The following is a 19,973-nucleotide window of genomic DNA, read 5'->3' on the forward strand; positions in this document are numbered from 1 at the left end:
AAGTGGGGAACAACTCAAGCATCCATCAAAAGATGAATGTAGCTGGGCACGGTGGCACACACCTGTGATCCTAGTGGTCAGGAGGCTTAGGCATTACAATATTAGGTTTAAGTTCAGCCTTAACAAATTAGTGAGGCCCTACCTCGAAATGAAAAATAAAAAGCGCTATGGATGTCGCTCAGTGATTAAGCACCCTTAGGTTCAATCCCCAGGGTCCCCAAAACACAAAACCCCAAACAAACAAAAAACAATTGTAGTGGCACATGCCTGTAATCTGAGCAACTCAGGAGGCTGAGGCAGGAGGATCACAGGTTCATGGCCAACCTGGGCAATTTAACAAGATCTTCTGCAATTTAGCAAGACCCTGACTTGTAATAAAAAAATAAAAAGGGCTAGGAATGTAACTGAGGGGTGAAGTGCACCTGGGTTATATCCTCAGTACTGCAAAACAAATAAAGGACTGTAACAAAACTGGTTAAGTTCATATTATGTGTATTTCACCTCCATAGACAGAAAAAACCACCACAGGCACATGTCTAAGAATGGACAGCAGAGTATGAGAAAGTCTGTCTATGCAGAGCAGGGAACAGCAAGACAAAGGTAAGAGGGAGGGAAATGGGCCTTGTATGCTAGTTTAGCAGGTGTTCCCTCCCTTCTAGGTGGATCTGGACCAGAGGAACATCATCAATAAAGGGGGACAAAGCTCCCATCAAGAATTGGGTTTGAGGAGAGGGGTTGTGGCTTAGTGGTAGAGCACTCGCCTAGCAAGTGTGAGGCCCTGGGTTCGATCCTCAGCACCACATAAAAATAAACAAATAAAATAAAGGCGTAAAAAATATTAATAAAAAAAAGAAAAAAAAAAAAGAATTTTTTGGGGTTTGATTCTGCATTCCTGCACCTTTAGCTTAAGACCCTGCAATCCCTAACACATAGGGGCCCAGTTGGCCATGGAGTAAGGGCAACAGCCCATCTCTGGGATGGCACCAGGAGGGGCTGATAGAACAAAGACACGACAAGTGACAGCCTGTAAATTATTTTACTTTGAATATACAGGAAAAGAAACCTACAGGAAGCTATGTTCTGTGGTTATTTCTTTTAAACAATGTTTTGTATTTACAATTTTTAAATTCCTGATTAAAAGCACCAGCTGAAGTTATGGGCTGCTAAAACCTTAAGATTACAAACCCATTAAGACATTATGCCCAACATAGTTATTACAAAACCTTAGCAAAAGAGATGACGTAACCAACAAATTTACCCATCACACTGGACAGCATTTCTGACTTCCCTGCCTGTGTTCTCAATAAGCAGGGTCGAGTGCAGGTCCCAAGAAGACCCTCACCTTACCAGCAGGTGACAGCTGTGTATCTGTGAGGGAACACATGGGTTTCCCTTCCTGCCCACCAACCTTCAGGGTGGGCGGTGACATGATTTAACCAGCTTTCAGCAGGCTACCTGCTAACAGAATCTTTCTGCTAGCCCTTTGCCCCATCTGGAGTTTCCATTTCTTTCTGAATACTCAGCCATAGGACACTGAAGGCCATATCTCCTTGAGGGTTATTGCAGGTTGAACCCAAGCATGCTCTACCACTATGCTATATCCCCAGCCTTTTTTTTTTTGAGACAGGTCTTGTTAACTGCTGAGGCTGGCCTCAAACTTGCAATCCTCCCACCTCAGCCCCTTTGAGTCCCTGGGATTACAGGCATGTGTCACCGTGCCCAGCTGCCTTCCATTTTTATGACTAAAATAGAAACTGACTTTTGACTCATAGGAAGGTACTTATCAAAAGCTGTATGTGACAGAAAGGTGCTGCTATGAAGGTGAGGTTTTAAATTTGCACATACTTGTGCTGCATGTGTGCATGCCCACACACCCAAACGCGCGCATGCGCGCGCGCACACACACACACACACACACACACACACAATTTGGCTTCCATAGCGCTTGAGTGAACATCAAATATCGAGTACAGAAGTTTTTAATTGTAAACTTAAGACCTTATCCTTAACTTTACATATACATACATAACAGGATAGTCACTAAAAGCGTTTTAACATCAGGCCAGATGTTAAGTTTTGAGGTTCTCATTTCAACTGCTCTACATACAAAATGCCCTAGAAGCAAAACAGACTTAAATAAATAGGCAGAGACAAACATGATGTACAACATTGATTACAGTGAATGCAGGTCTGAAGAGGGGGACAGTGTGGGGTCCAAGGCAGCAGGAGTAGGTCATGGAGATGGGAGAGTTCCATTTCCATCTCAGGGGAGGACCTGAGGGTCACCTATAGGGGGATCCATCATGGTAGAGCTTAACAGAGGCCACAGCTTGGGAGGAAGACAAGACAGGGACATCTTGTTGGCCAGTGCCATACCTTCTTCTACTGGCATCACTGGGAGGCACAAGGCTCCTTCTGGTAACTCATGGATGGAAGGTCCTCTCAGGACACCCCCCACCAGCCCTGTTGCTCTGATCAGCTTTGCCTCTGACCTAGAGAGCAGCCTGGCTGTGGGTGGTGGCCCAGCAAGTGAGGGGGCTATTGATGACCTGCCTGTAGCCAAGGCATGCCAAGGCCTCGGAGCCCTGAATAATCTAATGTCCCTTCAGCCAGATACCAATGCTGTAAGCAGTCTTCATGAAGCAAGGGTGATAAGACCTGGAAGCCCACCATCCCATGGCAGGAAGATGCTCCCAGGTGCTGAAAGCCGGAGGGGGACAGTTATCTTTGTGCCTGCTACCACCATTCCCAGTGCCACCAAACACTGGGGCACCTTCCTGATTATCAAAGAAAAGAGCATAAACCCAAGCACTGCTGTCTGGGTTTGGCTCAGGAAGAGGCTTCAGTGCCATCCCCCAGGGCCCAGTGGGGATGAGGGTGGGGTTACAAGGCTGAGCCGCTGTCCACAAATTCCTCTGCAGAAAAGGCCACAGAGCTGCCAGGAAGAAGACCTCTCTGACCCGTGTGAGGGGAAGCTTCTGCCCCACACCCGAATTGGGCTCAAGAGGTGGTCTCAAATCTGGGCAAGCGCCCCTCTCCCCTGCTTACTGCTTCTCCACAGCAACACAACAGGGGAAATGCAGGGGTCTCAGCTTTGAGAATCTCTCTCTCTCACACGTACACGTACACACACACACACACACACACACACACACACACACGAGCACACGCCACAAGGTGTGGGGGTGACTCCAGTCAAGGTGCAGATGATTGGAAGCTGAGTTCTCAGGTCCCTGAGGGCCCCTGACTATAGGCCCCGGCTGTCAGAGCAATAGATGCCGGAGAGAAAGGCAAGCTGGGAGAAGCACTGAGATTTGTGCTTTGTCCCATATGTGGGCCATTGCTTCTTCCCTCTGAAATAGGGCCAGAAACTGGTGTCTTGCCTCTGGGCTCTGGAAGGTGCTTTGAGAGAAGATGACACACTTCAGCCCCTGCCCAGCATCAAGGCGATGACCCCGAGGTACTGCCCATCCTGGCACATGGGATCAGGAGCTGGCTGGGGTCTGTGCCCCATTCCCCAACCAGACACTCTCCGCAGGTATGTGACTCAGATGTGGAAGCAGGCCTGGTAGTTGAAGTCCACTTTTAAGGATGGCTCTAGAAAGTCAGTTCCAACATCCCACCTGTGAGCCTTAGCACCAGGGGCTCCTGGCACAAGGCAGGGCTGGCCAGCTGTCCCTTTTAGGAGGGCAGGAACTGGCCCACACACTCCCCAGGACTAGGAAGCTCTTAGAGACAGTTGGGGAAGAAACCTGGGAAACCCAAGTGAGCGTGCCTCCAGGAGAGCTCAACTGCCATCTGGGTGGAAGTTGGGGACACAGGGCCCCACAGAGGCCCAAGGAGCTGGGAAGTCCCCTCCAGGAGCCTCACAGGAGGCTGGCCAGGCTGGTGTTGGGTCCATTCTGAGCTTGGAACTGCACGGGGGGTGGGCCATCTGTCCACTGTAGGAAGGAGAGGACACAGGTGGGTGAGGTGCCACAGAATCTTCCTAGGGAGAGCCTGGAATGCAGTTCCCTAGAGCTGATCACCTAGCCAGGACCCCTGTCCTCCACACCCGAGTCTGTGGGCTCCCTGCATCACTCCCTGGGGAGTGGGTGCCCATGGCAGTCTCCCTCATCAGAGGCGTCTCCTGACTGAGTTAGAGCTTATGACAGTGAAAGGAAAAACAGCCACACACGCCCTTTCCTCCCCCAGGTGGGTGAGCCTGCCCGAGGGGCCCTCCACCTTTAGCCCTCCCTTGTGTCCGCACCGTGATGAGGTTGTGCTCAGGGAGGCTGCAGGCCTCAATGTGGTCTTGGAGCAGCTGCTGTGAGAAGTTCTGATGCATCTGGGCAGCTTCGTGGGCATCCATGGCATTCCCGCAGGCTTTGTTCAGGTCTGAGGGTGGGACACATGTCATCTGAGATCCTAAAACTATTCAGGGATATCAAAGCCCATGTGCCACCCTCACTCATGGGGTAGACAGGGCTGGACAGGTGGTAAAGGCTGGATGGCCAGTTATTTGCCAGCCCTTGGGCACATGAAAGCCTGCTAGAGGACACCCAATGCCCAACCTGTGGCCCAGCAAGCTCAAACGTGACCCAATACCTGCCCTGAGCCTCCCCCCAGGACCCTTGGTGAGTCTCAAAATCTGTTTCCTCTATATATAAGTAAGGTGCTGCAGTCACACTGACTGATACCTGCTGAGCACCTGCCCTGCACCCAGGACTGGTCCACCTGACAGGGATGACAAATGTTTGCATTCAGAGGGAAAGAACCAAGGCCAAGAGGGCCTCGGGTCATATCCCTGATCAGTCAACCAGAGATCATGTTCCAGCCTCATAGGAGGAGGATGACCAAACAAGACCCTGCATTTAGCTGATGCCTTAAACTGTCCCAGGTACACTGCCCTCAAACAGGGTCCCCTGGAGAAGCGTGCCCTACTCATACTAGATCTGGGGGCATGGTCTGAGCAGATGAGTAGGGCTTCATCAGCTGTGCTTATCTCTAGGAAGGGCCAGGCCAGAGTTGAGGAGGAATGGCTTCTGTACTCACCTCTCAGCAGGGCCGATGACCACAGCTGCACCGACATGTCCGGGATCTTGCTGGCCAGCTGCATGGCGGGCACCACCATGTTATTACTCTCCTGTCAATGAAGAGCAGCTGAGGGGGGACTGAGGGGCTGGTGGCAGGTACAGCTGGGCCCCACCTACCAAACCCTGCTCTGTTTGTGCTCTTGCTGCTGCCTGGCAAACTCCTATTCTAACCTCTGAGCCCAGCTAAAATGACCTTCTCTGAAGTACTCCTTGTCTATTTTAGAAATAACACTGCCTTTGTTCCTGGCTGTGTATGCATTTCCTCATACATGCACAGTCAACAGTAGGCCACTCTGTGTGCCTTTCTTTCCAATGGAGAAAGATACTGAGGCCAGTCAGCTCTGAACCCACAGTAAGAACTGATTTGAAAGGGAGACTCATTCAGGCATCCCTGAACCTAGAAGGGCAGCCAGCAGCCTGCCCAAGGGGCTGCACCAGTAGCACTGACGGTTGGTAAGCAGGAAGTTTGTCTTTGACACAGGAGTCTGGGTTTTAGAGAGGCTGATGCAGATATGTGGGGCTCTGTGGGTGCCAGGATATGTGAGACTTCTGACTCAAAATTCTTTATGTAATAGCCTGGTGTTGACCCTACTTAGGAGCCCCAATATCTCCATGATGAGTCTGGAAGAGCCCTGTGAAGTCCATCAGGGGCCATGTCCCTGTCCCCATGATGAGGGCCTAGAACTACTGGATGGGCTTGTACTATATAGCCTACATGGTGTCTGGCTAAGGATTGAGTGCTGATGGTCTCAGGATGAGGCTGGGAGAACTCCCTGTGCAACAGCTACCAACAGCCCATTGAATATGTGTCATATACCAAGACATACAAAGCATCAAACCCAATCCCATATGCAGATGCTAACACACAATAAGGAGAGGAGGGAAGAATATCAGTGGATTAGACAAAGGGGAATGAAGGGAAGGCAGAGGAGACGGGAATAGGAAAGGCAGTAGAATGAATCAGACATAACTGTTCTATGGTCATATATGAATACACAACCAGTGAAACTCCACATCATGTAAAACCACAAGAATAGAAAATTATTTTCCATGTATGTATGATATGTCAAAATATACTCTAATGTCATGTACATCTAAAAACAACAAATAAAAAAAAGATAGGAAAAAAAAAAAACAAACCACAAAAATCTCAATCCCCAAGACCCAGTTTTCATATGATGATACTTGGGCTGGGATATTCTTTTTTTGGAAGACCAGGGATTAAACCCAGAGGCACTTAACCACTAAACCACATCTCCAGCCCCACTCCCCCCTTTTTTAAAAAAAACTCTGAGACAGGGTTTCACTAAATTACTAGGGCCTTGCTAAACTGCTGAGGCTGGTCTCAAACTTATGATCCTCCTGCCCAGTTGCTGGGATTACAGGTATGTGCCACCATACCCAGCTTATGTAGGGATATTCTATCTTAAGATAAAAAAGCCTATCAACTCCACACTGTCACAGAGTACACCTTGAACATGAATTCCAGGTAAGCCTGAAAGGTTTTAAAAATTTAGCTAAGGGGCTGGGGTTATAGCTCAGTGGTAATAGCACTTGCCTAGCATGTGTGAAGCACTGGGTTCGATCCTCAGCACCACATAAAAATAAATAAATAAAATAAAGGTACTATGTCCATCTACAATTAAAAAGAAAAATTTAGCTAAACTCTCTTGCAAACTCAACAATTATGGCAAAAAACTGCTTTCCTCTAGGCCTGAGGTACTGGTGAGTGGATGATAGCCAGGCTGGGTTGTCTGTGGACACTTGGGTCCTCTGACTGCTGACAGAAAGAACAGGCCTCCCTCAGCTCTCCTGGGCAAGGCTCCTGATGCTGGCTTGGGGTGGCCTTATAGAAATCAGTCTTTTTTGGGGCTGGGGATGTGGCTCAAGTGGTGGTGTGCTTGCCTGACATGCGTGCGGCCTGGGTTTGATCCTCAGCATCACATACAAACAAAGATGTTGTGTCCGCTGAAAACTAAAAAATAAATATTTAAAAAAAAAAAAATTTCCTCTCTCTCTCTTAAAAAAAAAAAAAAAATTAGTCTTTTTTTTTTTTTTTTTGGTACTAAGGATTAAACTCTTTTATTTTGGTATTAAGGATTAAATGCTGTATTAACTGTTGAGGTATATCACCACCCTTTTTATTTATATTTTTTGAGACAGGCTCTTGCTAAATTGCTGAGACTGGCTTTGAACTTGGGATCCTCCTGCCTCAGCTTTCCGAGCTGCTGGGATTATAGGCATGTGTAAATGAACCCAACTAGAAACCAGTTTTTTTTTTTTTTAGAGAGAGAGAAAGAGAATTTTAATATTTATATTTTAGTTTTCGGCGGACACAACATCTTTGTTTGTATGTGGTGTTGAGGATCGAACCCAGAGCCTTGCACATGCTAGAAGAGCGCTCTACCACTACCTCCCCCCCCCCCCGCCCCGCCTGACCATTCTTATCCTGCACTTCTACTCAGGTCCTTAAGGCTGATGCCTCCCTGGGTACCCACAGTCCTGACCTCATAGAGCTGGCTTTGCTGTGTCTGACTGTGAATTCCAGGCCAGGACCTAGGTCTGAGGACCCTGGAGGCTCTACATTACCCCACATGGGCCCAGGCATATAGGGGTCAGTGTGTGGGTTCCCCAGTAAATTGTCAGATACTCTGTGTCACTTGACACAGTCAGAATTGCAGCTAAAGAGCTGCTTTCTCCACACTGCCCAGTTCAAGTGGCTTCTGAAACAATGCTCTCTGGGTTCTAATCCTAAGTCTGTAGTTTGGGGCTATGTGAACGGAATCTCTCCATCTGCTATGTGGGATAATCACAGCCACTATCCTGAGACCTGAGGTGGGATGCCAACACTCAGCAGGGCCTCAGTTGAACACTTCAAGACACACCAAGGTCACTTATGCTGCTCAATGGAGACATGCGACCCTCACTATACTCAGAGGCTATGGGGTAGGTGGAGAGAACGTTCTAGGAGTGCAGCTACACTCACAAGAACAAATCCATAGCTTGTTCTCCTTCAGGGTGGCAACATCCCTAGTGTTGAGGCCATGGGATCATTAAGACCTAAGTTGCAGGGCCCACTGGCCTCGTCAAAGGCTTGCTTCATGGCTTTATGGAGGGGGATGCACCAAACTCCTTAAGAATACCCACTGTGAGCTGGGTATGGAGATGCATCTAATCCCAGCAATTCAGGCTGAGGGAGGAGAATCACAAGTTGAAGGCCCACCTGGACAACTTTAGCAAAACCTTGTCTCAAAATAAAATATAAAAAGGGCTGGAGGCATAGCTCAGTGATACAGTGCTTATTTAGTGGATGTGGAGCCCTAGGTTCCATCCTCAGAACCATCAAAAAAAAAAAAAAAAATGCTGGTGTTGTGGCTCAGTGGCAGAGCACTTGCCTAGCATGTGCGAGGCACTGAGTTCGATTCTCAGCACCATATATAAATAAATGAATAAAATAAAGATCCATCAACATCTAAAAAAGCATTTTAAAAAAAAGCTTCTGATAGGTATGAAGACAGGTGAGATTAAAAAAAAAAATTGCAAAAAAGCCTAACAAACAAAAAAAGGGGATGGTTGTGGTGGCGCACGTCTGTAATCCCAGCAACCTGGGAGGCTGAGGCAGTAGGATCACAAGTTCAAATCCTGCCTTAGCAATTTAGCAAGACCCTAAGCAACTTAGAGAGACAAGGTCTCAATATAAAAAAAGGGTTAGGGATGTGGCTCAGTGGTTAAGCATTCCTGGTACCAAAAATAAACAAATAAACAGAAACCCCAACAAACCAACTTGTGAGGGGCAAGGAGGTAGGCAGTGGAAATGGCTGGATGTGGATGACAAATTTTATCCCCTCTGCCTCTCAGGCTTTTCATTCATTAATTAATTTTTTTGGTGTGTTATGGGAGATTGAACCCAGGGATTCACACATGAGAGGCAAATGCCCTACCACTGACCTACACTCCTAGTTCTCTCAGCTTTTTACAATGAACATATTTTCTTTTTCTTCTTTTTTGGTACCAGGGAATGAACCAAGGGGGTGCTCGTGGCACTATTTCCCCAGCTCTTTTTATTTTCTGAGACAGGGTGTCCCTAAGTTACTTAAGGCCTCACTAAGTTGCTGAGACTGTCCTTGAACTTGTGATCCTCCTGCCTTGGCCTCCTGCATTGCTGGGATTACAGGCATGTGCTACCATACCCGGCAAGCATACTTTATAGAATGGGAAAATATCTTTAATAAAAATTAAAAGTCCTAAGAGGTCACATGGGTGACAATAGGCAACATTCAGATACAGGAATCTTGTCAAAGACTGCTGGCTTGTGGCAGGTACACCCCAGGTATTCACTGTGCCCCAAGGGACAGTGTGTGCTGGGTAGACAGAATCCACAGAAGTCTGGTTGAGAGAAGGCATCTCTTTGGCAATAGGCCTGTCCATCCCTTAGGCATCAACAAATAGGAGAGGGAAACTGCTACTACCTGTGACAGCTCAGGGCAGCCTCACAGGTCTAGTACTCAGCTCCTCATAGCTTTAGGAGTGGTGCCAGTACAATGCAGTCTAACAAAATGTGCTCATCCAGGTCATAGGATTGGAAACATTGTGCTATATGATGGTGCTTCCCCATTCTGTCCAAGCCCCAACCTGGGTCCAGGCCAGGAACTCACCCTGTGGTTCCCCAGCACATAGAAGATGTGGCCCAGGAGCACAAGGGAGCAGGCTGTGAGTCGGTTCAGGTCCTCTGCGTTGGACATCTTCAGAGTTTCTCGCAGAAATCGTCTACACAAGGGGAACATGGATATTGACACCCTGTAGGGACATCTTTTAGAGAAGAGGCAGTGGCAGCCTAAAGAGAGCACTGGGTCTGGTGGGGGCCTGGGTCAAGGCTGTGAGATGGAGAGGAATAAACTGAGGATACAGTCCATCCACCAACTTCTGCTCTGTACTCACTTGGCCTCATTGTAGCGACCCTGGAAGAAGGAGAAGAGCCCACGCACATAGAAAGCCGCTGCTCGGAGGCAATGTGAGCTGTGGGGAGAACACAGTGTCACCTACAGGTGGTTTTTGTGAAAGAACTGATTATTCAAAGGGAGTTATGTTTGTATGGGATCTCCAAGAGCCCTCCAATACAGACGATCTAGAAGGATGGGGTGCATAGAGGTGCCAGAATGAATGAGACAGTTTAGGGTCCCAGAGAACTCACATTACCCAAAGAGCAGAGGGCCTAAAACAACCTGGGAAGGGGCATCTGCAACTGCTCACCTGACAGGAAAGCTGTGGTCTGGATTTATCCTCTCTAATAAACTGTACAGCTATGGACAGAAAACATTAGTTAGAAGCCAGGTAGGGCAGAAAACAGGCAAGCAGGGGCTTCTATGTCATATTCCAACCCCTCGTCCGGCCCTCAGACAACCCTATTAGCTGCTTCCTGATTGCTACTGTGGCTGGGGCTGGGCTTTCTGCTCCCTGTAGCCTGATAAACCACCCAGAATCTGGGAGGTCAGCTCTTTTTGCAGACAAGCCTTAACTAGAACGAAGGCTGTGGGAGTGAAGAGAATCTGGGACACTTTGAAGGAGGACCCTAGGAATGACTATATAAGATTTAAGGATAAGAGGCGTGGGGTGTATTGTAGGGTTAAGGGGGGGGGATGGTGGGAGGAATCTAACTCATGTAAATAATGTCTGGGAAGACCATGTGAGGGCACTAGGCCTATGAGGATAGCCCTGGGCACCTCCACCCAACTCAATAGCTAATGAATGACCAGACTCTTCGGGATTCGATCAGCTGAGGCTGGGGCATGGAGACACCCTATAGGCAAAGCACACATGACTGCCCTAGATACAACTGCTCAGGACAGGGCCCTAAGGCCTGCCTGAAATTCTAAAGCAGACAGCTTAGGCTATGAGACATTGGATTTTTTCTATGGAATTTAATAAAGCATAGTTCATTTTCAACAGTGAGAAGTGTTACATATCTCTGGGAATGCTTTTGTCCCAAACCTGACCTCCCCCAACCACAGCCACTAGTCCAGCCTGTGTGCCTCTCAGGATGGGAGCTATCCCCGTGCCAAAAGGTAAATACCCTGGGGTTTACTGAAACCAAATAAGAGAAATAAGACCCCAAATAAGAGAACTGAGAGAAAGGATACCAAACATGAAGCATGTCACCTACTACCTCTTGGTGTCTATTTCCTTCCCGTATATACACACTCGCCAGGTTGGTCACTATGAAGGCCCACAGCTCCTGGTGGTTGGTGAGCTGGAATAGGAGATAGGAACATTAAGGAGCCAGGTCATATGCTGTTATGTCATACTGGGGTCCACTTGGGGTCACAGCCACCCAAAAGTTCCATAGCTTTTGGAAAGCTCCATGGCTATTTTGGAAACTTCATCCCCCACCCCCACAACTTCAGACACTGACCTCCTATATCCAAGAATAGCACAGTCATTAACTCTTTTCATTATAAATCCCTTACTAACTTTATGGGACATTTACAAAAAAAAAAAAAAAGAAAAAAAGAAGAGAGAGAGAGAGAGAGAGAGAGAGAGAGAGAGAGAGAGAGGGAGAAACCACCCTGATCCCTTTCTCAGTACATGTTGCATTTTGGTACATCTTCTGTTTGTCTCTCGGGACTGAGACTCAGGTGGCCTCTCCATCTACACAATGGCTAGTGACCTCTGGGTTGTAGTCAGTGCATGCTGACAGGCACAAGCTGGTCTTGGGGAGACTGCTCTCCACTGGGGGAGCTACTGGCCCCAAAAGGCTGGAAGATGAGTGAAGTTGTGTCAGAGACCAGAGATGGTACTGATGGCTAGGGGTGGTCCCTAGCTCTTCTTGGGAACCAATCTAAACAGCCCAAACAGTGCCCAGACCCTGCCTCCCAGTGGGGCTGGGCAAGTGCCTCTAGGCAAGAGGGAACCCAGTAGCACATATCCTGCCTACAAGATTCTGGCAGACTGAGGAGGTCCAGAGTTTTCTGAAACATGCAAGACAATTCAAGAAGGTTCAGAAGGGCTGGGGTTGTGGCTCAGTGGAAGAGCGCTCGTCTAGCACGTGCGATGGGAGCTGGGTTCAATCCTCAGCACCACATAAAAATAAATAAACAAAATAAAGGTATTGTGTACAATTAAGAAATAAATATTAAAAAAAGAAAAAGAGAAGAAATGATTGGGTTATGAGAGCCTTAACCCAATAGGTGAATTAATCCTCTGAAAGGGATTAACTGAATGGTAACTGAAGTGGTAGGGTGTGGCCAGAGGAAGTGGGACTTGGGGGCATGGCTTTGGGGGTATATATTTGTATCTGGAGAGTGGAGCTTCTCTGTTTCCTGATCACCATGTAAGCTGCTTCTCTTTGCCACACTCTTCCACCATGATGTCCTGCCTCACCTTGAGCTCCAAGGAACGGAGTCAGCTGTCCATGGACTCAGATCTCTGAAACTGTGAGCCCCCAAATAAACCTTTCCTCCTCTACAGTTGTGAAGGTTGGGTCTTTCAGTTGCAGCAGCGAAAAAGTTGACTGAAACAGACTACTCCCAACTTCTTATACAGAAATGTTGCCCACACTGAGGAGGGAAGAGGTGGCCCCTTACCCGCAGGGCAGTGGTGAACTGTGCTTCTGCATTGTCCATGCAGTTGACAGAGACGCAGTACAAACCCTGGAAGAAGAAGGTGATGTGATGGGGTGGTCCCCAGGGGGCTCCCATGGCTGCACCCAGCAACCGTGACAAGTGACTCAAATGAACCAGCTGCATTAGGGCTCTACCCTGACGAAGAAGCAAAAAGGTAAAGCACTTGCTATTGTCATGACAGACCTCAGGCAACTCTAAACTCAGGGAGATGCTCAACAGAACAAAGCTCACTAGGAACATTCCAGATATTGCCTGAGGTGGTGTCATGGGGCACTTTATTGGAAATGTTCAAGATCCTATCAGGATGGTGCTGGGGCATTGTTCAATACCCTGGAGGGTACTTACCAGCAGTGTGTGTAGCTGTGCTGCATGGTTGGAGAAGAGTCGGGGAGATTGCTGGCACAGTTGGCAGACCTGGGAGATCTGTAGGAGGGAGCATATTAGGGTTACAGGCCCATAACCTGGGACCTGCTTCTGAGCAGCACTGGAAAATAACCCTAAAGATAACAGGAAAGATTACATCTTGGCTTCCAGACTGGAACAGAGTCCCAGAGGATGTACCCATCATAAGGGCAAAATGTGGTTCTGACTCCCTGTGGATGGCGACCCTTATCTGTGACCCACCTTCTTTGTCTGTTAAAACATATGTCTTGCCTGTAATGTACCTTTACCCCAGAGCCTTCTTAGGAAGGTGGGCATTGCAGATTATGAACCCTGGAGCAGGATGGGAGTATGAGCATCATTATGGGGAGCCCTAAAATCCTGTACATCATGAACAACATTTTCTGGGTATGCAAGTTATAGGGAGAGGGTTTTCATATTAGTTCTCCAGACAAGTGTGTGTACAAGAGTACAAACTGCTGAGTGACAGTGAGATGACACAATGGGATGTTCTGCTAATACACATTGAGAAAATTTACAGGTCTCAAACTCTAACACCTGCTCCTTGGCCTTTCCAACCCATAAGTGCATGTGTGTGTGTGTGTGGGTGCACACATGTAGTCCGCCCCCAGCCCTACCTCCTGTAGTGCAGTAGCCTTGTGGCCTGTGACGAGCCGGCACATGATGATATGCTCCAGCAGGATCACTTGGAAAGAGGACAGGATGGGGCTGCAGTCGAGCACTGGGGGCAGGGGAAGAGTTAGGAGTGAGTAGACACAAGAGGCTGAAAGCGTCCCAAGGGAGGCACTGACTCCAGTCCTGCCTCCTACCATGCTGCTCTGATATCCTTACTTTGCCCAAGTAAGGGAGCTCATCTCCTTGTTCAGAAGAGGAAATGTAGTCCAAGCTAGGAGTTGATAGTGAGAGTGTATTAAAAGTAAGAAATCTTGCCAGGCACATGCCCATAATCCCAGCAGCTTGGGAGGCTGAGGCAGGAGGGTCATGAGTTCAAAGTTTTGAACATAGCAAGGCTCTATGCAACTAGTGAGACCCTGTTTCCAAATAAAAATACGAAAAGGTCTGAGAAATGTGGCTCACTGGTTAAGCATGTTGGGTTTAATCTCTAGTACCAAACAAATAAACAAAAAACTCCAAGAGGACTGCAATTTCAAGGCCAGTCTCAGCAACTTAGGGAGAGCCTACATAACTCAGCAGGACTTTATCTCAAAATAAAAAATTAAAAGCGGGGGCTGTAGCTCAGTGGTAGAGTGCCTGCCTTGCACATGTGAGGCACTGGGTTCAATACTTAGCACTGCATAAAAATAAATAAATGATGGGCTGGGGATGTGGCTCAAGCAGTAGCGTGCTCGCCTGGCATGCGTGTGGCCCGGGTTCGATCCTCAGCACCACATATAAACAAAGATGTTGTGTCTGCCAAAACTAAAAAAATAAATATTAAAAAATTCTCTCTCTCTTTAAATAAATAAATAAATGAAAAAATATTGTGTCCATCTACACCAAAAAAAAAAAAAAAAAAAAAGGGCTGGAGATGTGGCTCAGTGTTAAGCACCTCTGGTTTTAATCCCTGGCATCAAAATAAATAAATGAGTGAATGAATAAATGAATTTTGGCTGGGCGTGTACATAGTGGCAAGGTATGTGCTTAGCATGCACCAGGCCTTGGGGTTTGGGGTAGGAAGTGACTTTTGATGGAGCATGGTGGCATGTGCATGTAGCCCTAGCTACTCAAGAAGCTAAGACAAGACGAATACATAAGCTGGAAACTTAAGGCCAGTCTGGGCAATACAGCAAGATTCTGTCTTGTTAAAAAAAAAAAGGCCTAGGGCTGGGGATGTGGCTCAAGTGGTAACGCGCTCACCTGGCATGCATGGGGTGCTGGGTTCGATTCCCAGCACCACATACAAAAAATAAAGATGTTGTGTTCACCGAAAACTAAAAAATAAATATTAAAAAAAAAAAGGCCTAGAATGATTTATCTTTAATATATTATCACCCGTCAATAGGTGCTCAAGGGCATTTTGGACAAGGATGTTCTAGTATCGAAGTTGCCTTGAATCTTTTTATTTTATTTTTTAATTATAGATGGACTCAATACCTTTAATCCATTTATTATTATTATTTTTTAAGTGGTGCTGAGGATCGAACCCAGTGTCCCCCAACATGTGCTAGGTGAGCTCCCCACCACTGAGATACAACCCCCGTCCTGTTGACTTGAATCTTTAGGCTGTGTAACAGGGTCTCAGAAGTGGCAAGGACCCTAGGAAGCTCCTGGCAGCATTGCGCAGCTATCCTTCTGTTAGAACCAAATGGTGAAATCTTTTCCCAGCACAGACACAGGGAAAGAGAATCATAGTCCCTTTGGGTTTTGTTGTTTCTTAGTTCTGAAGACTTTTCTCCCAGTGGTACTCAGGAGGACATAGGAAGCAAATGAGCAGATTTATGGGGATTGTGGGCTAGCCACACATACTGGGGGCTCTGGGTTGATGCTACACTAATATCCTGTTCCCAAAGGATGGACTAAATAGCTCAACATCTGTAATCCACAACCCACAACCTCCAAAGACCCTGCCACAGGTCAGTGAGAGCCAAGTTGTGATTGCAGCTTTACCCTGAGTGTGTCCATGTCACAAAATTGATAACAAGTGGCACCATTACCTTTCTTTTTCTTTTCTTTCTTTTTTTTTTTTTTTGGTGCCAGAGATTGAACTCAGGGCACTCAACCACTGAGCCTCATCCCCAGTCCTATTTTGTATTTTATTTAGAGAGAGAGTCTCACTGAGTTGCTAAGTGCCTCGCCATTGCTGAGGCTGGCTTGGAACTCGAGATCCTTCTATCTCAGCCTCCCGATCTGCTGGGATTACAAGTGTGCACCACTGCCCTGGTACACCCCTATTTTTCTTGACTGAGCAACACTGTACTGGCAAGTGATGAGTGGGGCCCTGCTAACTCACATGGCCACTCTGTATAGTTGGGATGGACAGGACAGAGATGGAATGAGGCCCTGGCCAGTCAGGGGCTTCCCCTTGATCTTAAGCCTGTTCTGCTCTGCTCTCATGTTGGCTGCAGGCATCTGCCACGGGGAGTGAAAGACCCTATCTGCCAACTAGAGACTGCTGCTGTGATCAGTCAGATCCAGCATGGGTGGCACCATGTTGAGCCTCACACCAGGGGGCGCTGTGAGTCCAACTTACTCTTGAGCTTCTCCAGCTGCATGAGGGCCTTGTCTGTGTACTTCTGTGCCTTCTCCAGGTAGCCCGCCTGCATGGAGTGCATCACTGTCACCTAGCAAGAAGACCAGCAAGCAGAGGTCAATGGGGTCCTCTCCTTGTCCCCAACCTAGGACCAGTTTGAACTCACCAGGTAAACAAGCACACACATGTGCTCCTTGGGTAGCCAGTGGAAGAGGTCAGCGGGGTTGCTGGGCAGGATCTCATCATCATGCAGTGTGGAGATGGTCTGGATGCACTGCTGCAGCTGCTTCAGGCATGGCTTCACACTCTTTACCTGTGGGAGCATGCAGGTGGCACCCATGCTTAAGAGTCTGCCCATTCCCACCTTGCCACCCTTGGCTTCTTCTATTAGGAGTGTCCACTGTCCCCTTCTGCCCTATCTACCTCCTGCAGGAAGTCCCCCTTTCCCAGGGATTAGCTGGGTTGAGTATGGGGTAGGGACGCATATTTGGTAGGTAGCTCTTGGGCATGGGAAGTAGCCTCCAGTGTCCACGAGTCCCTCCAGCACTGCAGCTCTTACTAAATGGCTTGTCTGCACTAGGTACCCTGTCCTGAGGTCACACTGGGTATCTGGATGGCCCTCAGTACCCACTGAAAATGGTGGCTGTAATTTGCTGAGCAAGGAGCTCAGTCCAATGGGCAAAGGTAGACACTGATAGAGGGAACTGAGGAAGCCTCTAACTAATGAGGGGACCACTTGGTACTTTCTAGGATTCTCACTACTGTCAGTCTCCACCTGAGGCCTCCTTAGAGAGGCCCCGCCTGTGGTAGGTCCATGGAGGCAGGGGGTGGAACTGAAGTACATAGGTAGTACACACCCCCAAAAAGGCTTGAGATGGTCACACAAGCACAGGTACAGGTGCTCAAACAAAGCCTCTCCTCAACCACACCAGTATTACTGAGTTGAGTCTTGGTTATGGCTGGCATTAGTCCCTAAACCTCACAAAGCCATCATCTGTTGGGGAAAGGGATGGACAAACACTGTGAGCAACTATTCTAGAGCAGTTGCTAGGGTGTACTCTCATAGATCTCCCAATTGGCCCTTAAAGGGCTCTAACTGTTTATGTACTGAGTGAATGTGTGTGAGTTCATTCATCATTACTCCTGAGTGAGGGCAGGGCCACTGGGATAGACCCTGTTTACAGAGCACTCTCTGCTTGTAGAGACACACCAGAAAGATGATGGCGCCAGCAGGTGTGCCAGAGCAGGATGGGGTTTTGTGTGCGTGTGCGCACATGGCAGAATAATAGACCTTCTGAGTATCAGGGTGATGACAATGCTACCACAGTCCAAGGCCCACATTCCATTTGCTGCTTGCACTCATCCATGCCACCCTCCAGAAGAGGCCTCCTGTGAGAGGCACCACACACCTGCCCAGCATCCAGGTAGTGGGTCACCTGGAGCACCAGGAAGAAGACTCGCAGTGATTCCTTCTGGATGGGGTTCCCCTGCCAGTTCTCCACGATCTGTCCACACAGGGTCAGCAGTGGGTGTACTTCCTGCAACTTGCGCTCCATCAGCAGCAGCTGGGGAAAGAAAGGTACAAGCACTGTATTTCAGTGTTTATAGGAGCCCTCATGGATGAAGAGCTCCCCAACCACCTGCTATGGGACATTACCACCACCCCAGGGAGCAAAGCCAGGCTGAAAGAAACCCTCGTCAGGCTCCTTCCTCAGCATAAATTCCACAACCTGGAACCAGAGTTTCAACTCTGAACCCCATAAGAGCACACAGCCCTCACCCTGAGGTTGCTTGCCATTTCTAAGAGTCTGGGCAGCTGAGGGGCCAAATCATGGAGAGTGGGTGGGATGTATGCAGACCCTGTGTGTGGGGGGTCAGGCCTCACTTCCACAACATGGGCTACACTGGATTCTCCTGCCCAGCCTCAACTTACCATCCCCTTGCTGAGCAGGAACAGCGCCCTGGAAAACAGAGATAAGTCAGATCTTTGAGGGGCCAGGATCTTCCTAGAATAACTAACTAGCTGCCCAAATGCTCAATGGACCTAATGGGCTGATTTGGGGGAGTTAAGTGGATGACAATAAACAGTCTCCAGTGAGGTTTGTCTTATTTACAAGACAGCTGCATTTTGTCCAATTCTATCTTCATTAACATTTTTGCACAGCTTTGACAAAGTCCAGAAGACCACGTTCCAGGCAGGGTGGAAGATGGCACACTCACTATCATCTATCTCAATGTTGTGACAGAGCAAACAGTGGGCCTGGAAGGAGGGAACACACAGGGTGAGAGCAAGTTGGGACTCTTCAATGCCCCACTGTCTTGTCTCACAGGCAAGCCCCCCATTAGGTTCCTCTCAGGGTTAAGAGGACAACTCAGGAAGGCTCAGGCATACCAGCAGCCTCATCTCTATCCTTAGAAGGTTTCTATTGCCTCTCTATCCTTCTACTTTTTCTCCCTTTCTTTCTTTTACTGTACTAGGGATCAAACTCAGGGCCTCATGCATGCTAGGCAAGCATACTGCCACTGAGCAACATCCCCAATCCTTTTTATTTTATTTTTTAATTTATTTTATTTTTTTTAAAGAGCGAGAGAGAGAGAGAAGTTTTTTTTTTTTAATATTTATTTTTTAGTTATTGGTGGACACAACATCTTTGTTTGTATGTGGTGCTAAGTATCGAACCCGGGCCGCATGCATGCCAGGCAAGCACGCTACCGCTTGAGCCACATCCCCAGCCCCTCCTTTTTATTTAAAACAGGAGTCTCACTAAGTTGCTCAAACTTGTGATTCTTCAGCCTCTCAAGTAGCTGAAATCATGGGTGTGCACCATTGTGTCCAGCTCTTTCTAAAAGAGCATTTACAGGGGCTGGAGATGTGGCTCAAGCGGTAGCGCGCTCGCCTGGTATGCGTGCGGCCCAGGTTCGATCCTCAGCACCACATACAAACAAAGATGTTGTGTCCGCCAAAAACTAAAAAATGAATATTAAAAAATTCTCTCTCTCTTTTTTAAAAAGAGCATTTACAGCTGTTCCTAGCCCAGCTGTTCCTAGCCACAAGTGATAAGATAAGCACTGTAAAGAAAGTTTAGCAGACAGCCAGGGTGTTCTTCCCCACCTCAGCTCCAAAGGTGCCTCTTTGCATTGGCATTAGGGATGAGAGGATCCTGGATTTAGGGCTGGGGGTGTGGCGCAGTGGTAGGCCACTTGACCAAGCATGCATGAGGCCCTGGGTTCCATTCCCAGAACTGCAAAAAACCCCCCCAAAACACAAAAAAGCAGCTGTAATTGCCATGCCCATAAGCCCTGTTTTGTTTTAATACTAAACATTTGTCTTCCCAGTTTTCTCAGGGTCCTTATATATTATGGCCAAGACCCTATGAAGTAGGCATTATTCTCTCATTTTAAATGTGAGGAAACTGTGACAGGAGGTCAAGGAACAGAGTGGGGACATGTACCAGGGAGTGTATTTCCCTTGCCTAAACACTGTCCTGTTTCGTTGTTCTCTCACCTCCTGCACACTCTAGGGTTAAGCTTTTTTTAAATTACAGAAAAGAGTTCATATAGGTCCCCATGTTTTCACACAAAAAATGCAGAGGCTAGGAGGCCCTATGTTGCTGACACAAGGCTTTGAGCCAGGGGACCTGTAAGCACTGAACCTTGGTGGGTGTCCACCAGGCCACTCAGCACAAA

The 19,973-nt window shown here is 47.9% G+C and overlaps 1 protein-coding gene across 2 annotated transcripts in view; it reads right to left on the reverse strand.

Moving 5' to 3' along the window:
- Window positions 1-1,963: 1,963 nt before the first annotated feature.
- Mau2 (MAU2 sister chromatid cohesion factor) overlaps window positions 1,964-19,973 on the reverse strand; it is a 34,545-nt gene continuing 16,535 nt past the window's right edge. The window contains exons 6-19 of one of the 2 annotated variants that reach the window (XM_027932108.2): window positions 18,220-18,247; window positions 17,696-17,851; window positions 16,453-16,599; window positions 16,287-16,377; window positions 13,714-13,817; window positions 13,040-13,117; window positions 12,656-12,721; window positions 11,239-11,322; window positions 10,326-10,375; window positions 10,014-10,091; window positions 9,731-9,842; window positions 5,035-5,125; window positions 4,250-4,377; window positions 1,964-3,941 (exon numbers count right to left, since the gene is read on the reverse strand). In XM_027932108.2, the coding sequence (XP_027787909.1) occupies window positions 3,867-3,941; window positions 4,250-4,377; window positions 5,035-5,125; window positions 9,731-9,842; window positions 10,014-10,091; window positions 10,326-10,375; window positions 11,239-11,322; window positions 12,656-12,721; window positions 13,040-13,117; window positions 13,714-13,817; window positions 16,287-16,377; window positions 16,453-16,599; window positions 17,696-17,851; window positions 18,220-18,247 (1,288 nt within the window). In that variant the 3' untranslated portion in view covers window positions 1,964-3,866. Of the gene's footprint in view, window positions 3,942-4,249; window positions 4,378-5,034; window positions 5,126-9,730; window positions 9,843-10,013; window positions 10,092-10,325; window positions 10,376-11,235; window positions 11,323-12,655; window positions 12,722-13,039; window positions 13,118-13,713; window positions 13,818-16,286; window positions 16,378-16,452; window positions 16,600-17,695; window positions 17,852-18,219; window positions 18,248-19,973 lie in introns of both variants that reach the window. The other variant, XM_027932107.3, reaches the window with a different exon arrangement.

Source organism: Marmota flaviventris, chromosome 1, assembly GCF_047511675.1.
Source record: "Marmota flaviventris isolate mMarFla1 chromosome 1, mMarFla1.hap1, whole genome shotgun sequence".
Lineage (NCBI taxonomy): Eukaryota > Metazoa > Chordata > Mammalia > Rodentia > Sciuridae > Marmota > Marmota flaviventris.